Source organism: Gallinula chloropus (genome assembly GCF_964237585.1).
Source record: "Gallinula chloropus genome assembly, chromosome: 2".
In the NCBI taxonomy this organism is placed as follows: domain Eukaryota; kingdom Metazoa; phylum Chordata; class Aves; order Gruiformes; family Rallidae; genus Gallinula; species Gallinula chloropus.
This window is the reverse complement of record NC_140086.1, coordinates 152934570-152946770: the sequence shown is the minus strand read 5'-3', so window position 1 is coordinate 152946770 and position 12201 is coordinate 152934570. Positions and strand designations below refer to the sequence as shown.

Genomic DNA, 12201 nt, shown 5'->3' with positions numbered 1-12201 from the left:
TGCTAAGAATTTTATGCTTTGGGACAATATGGCTTCATTGAGATAAAAATTCTTCCATTTTTTTCTTAAAAGGTTAAACTGTAGTAAATTAAGCTCAAGATATTCAGCAATATTGGTATGGTTCTGCAGCAGCACTTTTGACTGAAACAACAGAGGCAGAGAATGGGGAATATCATATACTGGCCTGTCTTAACAGCAAGACTGAATGAAAATGCAGTAAATAAATTAGCTTGCCAAGAATGTAGATAGCATCACTTATTTCATAGCTAAATGTACAGAGGAGTTAATAAAGACAATGCCTGCAAATATCTTATTCCCTGAGTCACTTCTGTCCCTCCATTTATACCTGTCCAATTCCTGGATCCCTGATGAAGCTGCTGGAACATTTCCAGATGAGCTGCCTTTAATCACTCCCAGTTGATGGCACTCTTGTTTGACTTAAGCTCTGATGAATGCACCGGCCATATTTATTCTGAGCTATAGCTGGTCATGACTTGTTTTGGCAGGTCCCTTCATGGACATGCAAAACAACAACTTCTCTTACTACTGCTGCAGCCTTCTTTCTCTGGCTAGTTCTAACAGACCATTTGCTAGTGATTTTATTCTCTACAGAATTGTCTATACTGACAGCTTAAATATTTAAAATGATCATGGAGGAAAACTTAGTGAGATAACCATACTATACCAGGTAGCAAATGAGGTTTATTACCCATGAGGTTTGATCCTCTGGACAGTGAGCTGTGTTGGAGCTGGAATAGAGAATATCATCCTTGACTAAAACAGAGATTGCTCTTAGAATGAAAGAGAGGAACAGGTTCAGATGGATGTAGTTCCGAGTACAATGAAGTTTTCTAAGAAGAGATGTAAAAACAGGCATTTTAGATTTTGAGACAGAAAGTGTCAGACTTCTGCCTTGATGTTTTCTTTTATCATCATCATTGTAATTATCATCATCATCATTATGGGCTGTTCAAAATACACAAATAAAATATCTCACTCTTTTTCAAATTCACAGACCAAAAGATCGCAGTGGTCTATTTCCCAGACTTGAACATAAGCTGACAATAAATTCAATTATCTTTCTGTGTGTGCACTCATCCCATTGTTTTTCTTGAAAATAAAATTTAGATTATCCTGGATATATTTCAGACATGCTCTCACATATTATTTATTTAACTCCTGCATTTTGCTATATAATGGCTTTTCATCCCATGATGTGGGTGTATGCAGGAACAATAAAAAATGCCTTCAAAACATTAACTGCCTATCTTTTCTATCCAGTGAGATGTAAAACTTCTGTTTAGTTCAGCATCCATATGAAAGCCTGACCAAAAAAATTACAAATTAAATATTACAAATACGTGTAGAGTACTCAGGGGAAGCAAGTCATAAGTTGAGAGCTTTTTTACTTAAAAGACATTCCCTTTAAGATCTTGCCAATTTTTTTAATAGGAAATCCCCAGAAATGAAACTTCTAAGAGGTATTCTTGGTGAAAACCAAGACCTTGAACTGCACCTAGAAACAAGCCAGAAGCCAGGGCGCTTCAGCCAGTACAATCAATGAAAAAATGAAGATGCAATAGGATGTTATTTATGCTGGTGTGCAGTGGCAGCTTACAAGTTGTGTTCACATTTTGATTTTTACCAAAGAACACTAAATAATCCATCTGAAACTACTACAGCAAGGATAGTTACAGTGAGTGTAGGGAAATAAGTAACAGATCCATCTTCCTGGCCCTCAGTTGGGCAAAAGATATCATGCCATGATGAAATTGAAGCAGTTGTCAAAAATCCAGTGATTTCTGTGGTGTGCATGTCCTTTACTGAAACAGGTTCTGATAAAACCTTGAATACCACTATTATCTTGGACTACATCACATGTTCCTATGAAATTCAGAAATACATGCAAACTGTGAATGGGAGGAAAATATTTTTCTTGAGTAACTAATTTAGATGATTAGTTCATCATGCCATTCAGTAGCTGAAATAATAAATGTTGGATATATACAAGGCTGTCAACCCAACATTTGGGAGGTAGTGGGCAAGAAAGGATTTTTATTTCAGCTAAGTATGGTGATTCAGAATAACAAGGAAATGCCATTCTTAAACAATTAAACAAAAGCTATCACGCTTATTCTTTTGATATGGCTACCTCATGGTACAAAACTACCTTTTAAGCATTTGAACTTTTTGAATGTTTGCAGACAAGTGATGCACATTAGAGCATATCTTATAGAAATGATGGAGATTCGTATTTTTCTCCTTGGTAAGGAACACATATGAGAGAAACTGACATTTTTTGGGGAAGGCTTTTTTATGCAGGAGTAACCCCAAAGGAAGTATAGGAAGATCCATAGTAAGATATAGAATGCCAGTGTTAAGTAGAAAATGTGATAATCTACAATTTATTTCCATTCTGAGTTGAAACAAACCAATATTTTCTTTTAAATATCTGAAAATTACTATGCTTTTTCAATCATTCTGAATTCCACTTTTTAAAAACTTTATTAAAATTTAAACATTAAAAATGAAAAAAAAGAAAGTTGCATTCTAAGAAAGGTAAAGCAACTTCTTTGCACTAAATCAAAATTATTAGCTTTTCTGTTTAAAATGTAAATTTGCAGAAGCAAGAATGTGTCTCAGAAATTGGCAACCTCCAACTGGAAAATATTGTGTTGGAAAGTTACTAATTAGCTTTAGTTATAAGTGCATATAACGTAACGTGAAAAAGGCTGTCAGCTTAGTCTGGCAGGGTATTTGCAGATATTTTCATTTTATCTCTTTGTTTTCAGATTAAAAGATTAGCCAGCCATAAAATCCTTTCCTTTAACAATGCTTCTAAATGTGTCCTTTACAAATATTAATAATCGGAGCCCACATAATGTTTCTATAAAGATTAAAATCAAGTCCAGTTCTTTGGAATAAATGCAAGAAAGAATATTGCAACTTCATGCAAACTTTCAAACACAGCTCTCTCCCCAAAAGTTCTGCTTTTCACATGCTTATAGCTGATATTGTGAACAACTGCAAAGCCCTGAGGCTGTATCTGTTCTGCAGGACAGGACATGTCAATATATAATGGACTTCATAAGTCAAGTTGTAACACTTAAAGAATTTCCACTTCCTTTTCATGAACATGTTACTGACAATTAAATTAACCTCTGCATTATTTTGTGTTTTCTTTCATTAAAACCACCGTACATACTCAGGATTAAATGCAGTGTAGTTCGAAGCACACATGTACAGATCCAGCAATGCACAATTCTAATCATCTCTTGTATCACTAATATCCAGAGTTCAAAACCTAATACTTCTGGTTGAAGTCAGGACTTTGACAGCACTGCTGTATTAATAACTTCTGATTTTTAACTTTAACAAAGATGTTCTTTGCTCTCCTTTTTAAACAGCATGGTGATAGTTTGCTGGTGACATTCAAAGTTGATTGTCTTTCCCGTGTGAATGCCTGATCTGTATAAACAGCATACTAACATCCTCTATAATGAACCCTGGGACTTTTCAGGGGAAAGTATGTTTCTTGGACAGGAGGTGCTACCAGATTAGTAGTAAAAAGTTAAAAGTTACATAAACACTCCTATTTTCCAAATTCTTTCCTTAAATTGGCCATAATGATTGGGATGCCCGACAACATGTCTGAGACATACACACATAGCTACTTACATTCCCTTCTAGTATTGATAATTTACAATTGTTTCAGTTGCAAGCCTTCCACAGTAACAGGCTGCTTGCTACATGCTTGGGAAACCATATACTGAATATATACGAACTATTTTTACAACTTATTTGGGTCCCTAATTTAACTTCTTATATTAGAAGACCCTTACAGTCCCTGTGGATAACAGAGAAACAGGCTTCCTTAGGGGAGGACTTAGAAGAGCCTATGTTCTCCCTTGTAAAAAAAAAAGTTTGGGTCTGTCCACTGACTCAACAGAGACTGGGGAGTTCTCAGTTTGGATATTTAAACTGAAGTTGAAGGTTTTGAGTACACCTCTGGAATTCTTGACCTGTTTGCTATAATTGACTTTTGGTGATGAACAACTTTCAGATATCTACAGCAACTTGTCTTAAATGCATTATTCTGTTTTAGCAGTTTTTGAAAATCTGCCTGTAGTGTTTGCTGGTAGAAGGAAGATAACCATGAGTGACAATTTTTTTCAAAGATAGTCCAAAATATAATTATGGGTTATTCACCTGCTCTGAATAGTCTATGAATATTTAAATACTGAGAAAATTTGATGTCAGACTGAAAGGCTGACAGAATTCACCACAGAAATCGTCATCACAGGAACAAGGCTCTGAAAACCAACATTAAAAGTGCTTCTTTTCTACAAAATTTTCTTGTTTTTCTTCATGCAGAGTGGAATGGAAAAGTTGTGTGGAATTTATAGTTCAGAATATAAAGGCTACTCTATTAGACAGGTAGAAGTGATATATAAAGGCATGAAGGTGGAGACACTGAGAGAAGCTGTGCTAATACCATTTTGCAATTTCATTTTTTTTTACCAGTGGGAGATTGCTTTCAGTCTCAGAAAACTCCCAGAAATTAGGCAAAACTAAGAGACAGTAGTGCCTTTCCTAACACTGAGTAACAAAACCATTGCACTATCCTTCAGCTCTAATATCGATACCTCTACAACCCCACTAGGACAAATTAATGATTATCTTTGATTATATAGCCCTCAAAACCACTCAGAAGCTTCTGTAAGATATGGCTGCCCACTTGTCTGATGTTGAGACCAGCATCCTAGTAATTTTCACGAGCAATTCAAGGCAACAATTTGAGTGATCAAATAGAAAATGCTTTACATAATCCAGTCCCAAACAACTGTTCTTCCTTATGTGGGCTGCAGCTGCTGTAAATTTGTAAAGGGCTTTCATATTTTTTACTATGACTGGTGCTAGAAAAAAAAAAAAGAAGTTAGCATTACATTATTGTCAGCTCTTCTTTTAACTGAGACAAATGTAAAACTGATGCATTTTTAAATACCTGTGCAATCATTTTTCATATTTACTCATGAAAAATACATACCTGAAAAGGCAAAGAATTATACTTCCTGTTGTAAGAGCAATCAGAGATACACTGTGTCCGAGGGTATAAATGGCCTTCACCCTTACGTAGAAGTTCACCTGCACAGAAAAATATATATGGAGAAACCACTTACTGACATGTAAAATTGACTGGGAAATTATATAATGCTCCGTTAAATAGATGTAAAGGCTAAAAAATATCATTATTTTCACACTTTGCTCTATGGCATGTGATGAGAATGTTCTGTCTTTATTCCAACATATTCTTGCAATGATACACCTCAAGCCAATTGACCTCAGCAGAAGATTCAGGAACTCAAGACTCAGATATACAAGCTGGTACAATTTCAACTGTTTATTCCATGTCAATGAAGTCAAAAACAGTATCGGATTCATCAACTTCCATAAACACTGTTAAGCTGGGCAGAATTGAGCCACAGCTTGAAAGAATGAATTATCTCTGAAAGAGAGAATCTCTCTCAGTCCTTATGCTTCAGTGTCCTTCATAATGCATTTATACATGAGTTTAATTTTAAAGGCATATTTAACTCTCATTAATTTCCCAATCTAAATGTTTAATTACTTGCTAAAACTCGGAAAGGAAATTTTTCAACAGAGGAAAAGCAGACTGAAGTGTGCACAGACTGATTAACTGCAGTTATCTTCAAATTTAGCAACTACACGTTACATTAAATTCCATTCTGAATCATATCAAGAAAAATAAAGCTTAATACTCTCAAAATGAAGCTTTTTATTTAAAAGCAATACTTAAGCTTCAAAATGAAGCTTAGTTTATTTAAAAGCAATACTTTTAAATAAACTAAGATAGCAAAAGAAAAAGTAAATAATATATTTATTTTTAAGCATTTAAAAGGGCACATAAAGAAGTAACTTCAACAATCCCCAGTCATGATGAAATTAGCTGGACATTCACTTTGCAAACACACATATATGGAAAAGACTAAATGACATGTTAAGTGAAATGAAGAATGTTGAAATTGCACTGCTATAGATATGATTAAAGGGGAAACATCAGGGAAACGTAACTGCCATAGACCTTAAGTGCATTCATAGCAACTGTCATACTTGTTAGGAGCTAGAAGTGGTAAACAAAGTGTCACAGAAAATAGAATTCTCTTTTTTTAATTAGAGAAGTAAGCTATGATGACCTTTTTGACAACAATCCTGGCATTTTAACATTTTCTTTGTTTGATGTATTTATTTACTGCAGACACGATAAAATATGGACTTAGTGAAGTTTCCAGTGCCATTAGAATGACCATAAGAAAGCTCCTTAATTAAAAATGTTTTCTCTCTTTTATTTTTTCTTGCTGTTCCTATGTGGTTAAAATAGTAAAACCTAAAATATTACTTTGTTGCTCTATAATAGGGTTTGCAGTATATTTGCAGAGCCCCACCGCATTCCTAGAGAGCCTGTGGGCATGAACGGTAGGCTCTAGTTCACCTGGGCTTAGGTGTCTCCACTGCAAATACAAACATCCCAGGCAATGTAGGGTCCCTTCATGGGGCCTTCTAGTACACGTCTTGCAAGCGGTCAACACGGACTTCATTGGATATATTTCTACAGACAAGGAAGAACCCTCACAGTAGTGACTAACTCAAGTAGAGCTACCCAGAGTGTACAAACGCCTGCACTTAGAACGATGCCCCAGAACGATCCTGGTTATCCACATGAATCCTGTGTTTGCTAAATAGGACTTCAGTAGTCCAACGTTTCTTGAATAATGTTTCTAAAACTGTTTTCAAATTATTTTTTTTTTCAAAATTACCATGACAAAAACAGCCCTGAAGAACTGCCCCTCAATTTGCAGCTAGGATGGCAGAATTACACTCCCCAGTTTCACTCATTTTTGGACAGCTCTAAAAACTGTGCCTACAGATAACCACTACAGATCAACCCTACATTTCTTTAATTTGGCTGCCATCTCCAGACAATTTGCTGGGAATACAGTGATAAACAGTTTCTCAGCAGCAATCACAACAGTTTGTGGCACCAAAAGCAATGCAAATACTTTGGGCACCCTCCTTTTATTCAAGACAACTTGATCTGCAAAATTATAGAAAAAGGATACTCAGATAAATGACTTAACAATTTGGCAGCCTCATGTTCTCATTAACAGTATTCTGGAAGAAAAGGAACTTTATTTCCTGACCTTGTGCACCTCAGGAGTTTCAAATATAATGTAAAGCTTAGAAATCATGCACTGCAGATTCACAATATGTTCTATTTGTTATCTCGTTGGCATTTGCAGACCCCATTTCTACTGAGTACATCTCTACTGAGTGTACAAATAGAAGTCTGAATGGTCTCTAAATCAAAAATTCTTAACATCCACCATGTAAATATTGTAAATTTGAGGGCAATAAATGTAATTTGCAAAAGAAGTTGCAATGGCAATAAATCCATGGTGTGTAAATACCAAATGGAAGATTTCGTGTTCACTTTCATGAAAAAAAAATTATTGGTAGAGATACACTTTTAATACTAACAGTGATGTTCAGCATTACATTACTGCAGAGCAGAGGCAGGGGTCTCCCCAGGTATCCTAAAGCTATGCACACACCACCTAGTAAGAGTGCACACAGGGTCAACTTTACACCACTCATCTTCTTATACTGGGAACAACCAAGCAGCTTAACAAACCCTAACATTAAAGTAACCACTGGCCTCCTGTAATTTGTATTTGTTAATAGCCTTCAAAAGGAACACAAACCAGTAATGCAAAGTGTGCCCTGGCCCTTCACAGTGCCTAGCAGAAGTTACTTACAGAATCACAGAACACGTTAGGTTGGAAGGGACCTTTAAAAATCATCTAGTTCAAACCCTCCCAGCAGTAAGCAGGACACCTTTAACTAGATCAGGTTGCTGAGAGCTTCATGAAGCCTGACTTTGAATGTCTCCACGGATGGGGCCTCCACTCCTCTCTGGACAACCTGTGCCATTGTCTCACCACTCTCAGAGTGAAGAATCTAAACCTACCCTTCTCTAGTTTAAAACCATTGCCCCTTGTTCTATCGCTACATGCCCTTACGAACAGTCCTTTGTTTAGCATATATGTAAATTATTTACTGCCAAGTATATAAAGTGTGTAACTATGTTTTGCCTTTGCACACTTTTTTTTTGTATTTTTACCCATCTTTGTGTCAAAATGAATTGCTCCTACATTCTCTTCTTCCCCTAATGCCTGTCCTAGACACCACACCTATTATACTTTCATAAAATAACAACACAGAATCAACTGATTTACAGACTCCTAATGATCCACGGTCACTATGGTGTTTATATAGCATGTTCTAAGATGTTTATAGGAATTATTGTGGACCAGAAGCCATTATTTGGAAATTGCAGTCAGACAGATGTTCCCATGGGAAACCCTTGATTTGCAATGTTCTGCATTGCTTCATGTCAAGAACAATCTGAACTCAGTCTATCTTTTACTTCCCCTTTTCTTGGAACACATTACACTGAGTAACCACACTGAAATTTATCTGTTTTTTGTAATTCAACTGAATATTTTTTCTATGTTTTGTGGAATTTTTTTTTAAAAATCTCTATAAAGTTGAATTTAGGATAAGTAATTTTGTCTTCCTATAAATGTTTTCCATGCCCAGGAGTGTACAGTTCCTGTTTACATCCTCAGAACAAGTCAGAATAAAGTGAAGAACAGTATAGTAAAGAAACAGATTCTCTAATAGCCACTGAATTTTGCAGGGGTGAGACCATCTGACCTAGGTATCAAGATTCTTTATAACCAGCAAATGGAAGTAGCAGAGTGCTATCCATGTCAACCTAAGACAGGCATCTAAAATAATTCAGGACAGTGAAGTAAAAACACTGACTTTTTCTTAACTATAAATGGAACCTAGAGAGGCTAGTGCAGATGCAAGAGACAGATGTCTAAAGTTAGACAACATGACTCTGTCCCAGGTGTTTCTCCACTGATTTGGTCAGCTTATCATCAGACAGTAAAAGCATTAGAAAACTTCGGGGGTTTTGTCCATTAAGATTTTTTCCTTTATTTCTTGTTTTTTAATTTCTTGTTTTGAAAGCTAACATTTGAAGTCTAATAGTTGGGTTTGCTTTTATTTAGAATTTTACCAACTGAGGTCCAACTTTCATGGGATTTCTGAGAGCACAAGTCTGTTTTCTCAATAATAACATCACGGGGAAAAACAGTAATATATCTTTTAAAGCCTTTCAAATAATCAGTGGTAACTAGGTGAAAAGGATAAGGAAAGACTCATTTAGCTTAATACATGTAACAGTGGGATACAATCTTTCTAAAAGTTAGGCAACTCAAAAGCATTAGTCATTGTCTCCCAAGAGGGGGGTATCAGTGGAGAACACTAGAATTCATGTGCTTCATTGTGGTTCTAGAAATTCTAAGAAATTAGGATGATATGATTTCTGTCCAGGCTCCAAAGAGTAGATCTGCTTTGACTGTAGAGAAGGCTCAGGCTGTCTGGATTAAATGCAGATGAGTACATTGTACAAACTAGTCAGATGAAATTAATTTGACTTATAATTCTAGGCATGCAAAAGTACACATTTTTGCTTACTGTTCAAAAATCTCAGGTTTGAGATGTGTCCTTACATTAGTAAGCATCATACTAATACTGGTAACTGTACACAGTACTAGCAATGTCAGCATGTAACATTGTAAGCCTGTTATCTCAAAGTTGCTATATACTAATATACAGTACACCATATACTTGGAAAATCTGTCTGGATTTGATTTCATAGAGACTCCATTGACTGAATCTTTTGAAATTGGACCCGTCTCACTTGTATCTGATTTCAGAACTCTTAAATGAAGGAAAAACGGTGAAACCTTGCATGAGCTTTCTAATAAAGCATCAGTTTCTAACTGCACCTCCGATTCAGCCTCTAGCTATGTACTCTGAGCTTGATGGTAACTGTCAGGCAGCCTGGATGCAAAATAACTCCCATCACTTCTACCCACTAGGGAGAAAAGAAGAGGTTTTCTTCCTCCAAAAAACTCCACATGATTTAAAATCATGTTTCTGGAATTCTGTACACACGCATGACCCCTACAACAAAACTGACTAAAATCAAAACAAGACTCCTGTGCGCTTTGAGTCCAGCACCACAGTTGTCAGTGTCAGCAGGACTGAATCTGACTGCTGGCCATTCATCTGCCAAATGGATGAATAAGAAATACCTACATGGAGATAGATATATGTCTGGATTGAAGATAATCAGCCAATCAGCCAGAGTACTTAACAAGTACTTTGACATTACCATAGTCATTTTGTTAAAATTAAGTACAAGCAAATAAGGAATAATTACACAACTAAAATTATTTTATCATATGACACAGATCTTTAATTATTCTCTATTCTGCACTTGAAATTGTGGGTAATGAGCACACTTCCTTCTTTCAGACCATCTTAGTGGTCTAGTATTATAATGGCCAGTAACTACAAATGTTTTTAAATGTTTTAAAAATTAACCCTGCTTCTCAAACTACTGCAAAGCTAAGTAAACACTACTGCATTTTGAATTAAACAGATCAAAAATTCTAATTCTTTAAATTCAGGTGCTATGTTTTTCAGAAACAGGTAAAAATTTTAGATGATTAGCATGAAGCACTACATTAGATTCAGCATCAAAACACACACAATCACAGTGCTACTTACATTCCCTGTACTAGTGTACATAGAAGTGTGTTCATTTGCCTGCAGATCTCTGTAACTCCTGGTGAGTCAAAAAAAAATTTGGCAAATGGAGTTCTGAAATTCTTTGTTTACTAAATATACACACTACCCCCATGAAGACAAAGAATTAAATTCTGCATTGGATTGTCGTAGTTGAAAACCAGGAAATTACTTCAGATTAATGTTGGCTTAGTGACAGCAATTCAATATCTGTCACTGCGCCGTACATAGTACCATTTAGAAACAAACCCTTTATATTGCATCCGTGCAAAAGAAACAGGCAAAACAATACCAAATCTGACAGCACATGAAAATCTACATCATTTATGTGAGGGGTATATCTTACTTCTAATTTACTATTCTGAGTGAACCACGAGACTTTTAACTTTAGCATTAAAACTCTGAACTTAATAAAAAATTTGCAAGATTGGCAGAGGTAAAATAAGTACAAAGAATGTATGGATTGACACAAACAGAATCTAAAATTAAAATGTTTTTAAAATATTTTAATACAGAATAAATATCAAAACCTGATTAGATTTTGGAACTGTATTCAAAACCTAAACTGACGCAAGTCATGTATATGAAATTGAAATACCATTATGAAATTGAAAAAAATAGTACTTTTGCAACGGCAGTAAGAACAGCTGGTCTCTGCAAAATATTCCCATGATTATCTGAGCGATACTGATTCCAAAACTGAAATCTAACAATTTACTTTGAAAGTTTTGAGGAAAATATTCAAATTACAGCCACTAAAACAGAATTCCATAGGTAGTTAGGCACAGCAAAAATCGGTGGCTTTCCAATTTTATGGAAACATTTACAGAATCTGTAACAGCTTTCTAGACTACAAAGTCATAATCCTAAGATGTTTCTTCTTTTTTTTTTTTTGGGGGTGGAGGGGGCCTACCTAATGTTAACAGGTTTTAAAAGAGTACAAAGAAGCACACATAGAAAAATAAATTATTGGTACAAGTTTGTGTAATTACTACTACCTTCAACACACTTTTTTGTAAAATTTATTCTTGCACAGCTTGTGTTTTGCTTTCTTAGAACAGTCACCTTTTTCTGCTACTTACTTTAAAGTTAGTTTCATGCTATTTTCACTAAGTTCAGGAGACAGGGGTCTTGTGTTTATTTACAGAACAGACATAGCACAGGAGCTTCCTAGGCAAAGTTAGTACCCAGTGGATCTTCCAACCTCAGCCTTGGTTTGGAGGGACCTCTAGAGGTGAGAGGGTAATCCAGTGCTAAAGGACAAAACACTCTGGAGTTTAAGGCTTGATTCTTTATCCAGAGGAGTTTTACTACTGACCAGATGTCACCCTGAACGAACAAGAAAACTCCACATGCCTTTATTCATTTAACCAAAAATATAATTGGCCACTACTAAATTATGATCATTATCATCCCAAGTGACTCTTCATTTTATATTCTGTGGGCTACTATATT

General features: G+C 35.6%; 1 protein-coding gene across 1 annotated transcript in view; it reads right to left on the bottom strand.

Moving 5' to 3' along the window:
* The window catches only part of VIPR2 (vasoactive intestinal peptide receptor 2), a 53170-nt gene that overhangs the window by 15734 nt on the left and 25235 nt on the right, over nt 1-12201 (bottom strand). The window contains exons 5-6 of the mRNA XM_084279857.1: nt 5048-5145; nt 710-851 (exon numbers count right to left, since the gene is read on the bottom strand). Coding sequence (XP_084135983.1) covers nt 710-851; nt 5048-5145 — 240 coding nt within the window. The remainder of the gene's footprint in view (nt 1-709; nt 852-5047; nt 5146-12201) is intronic.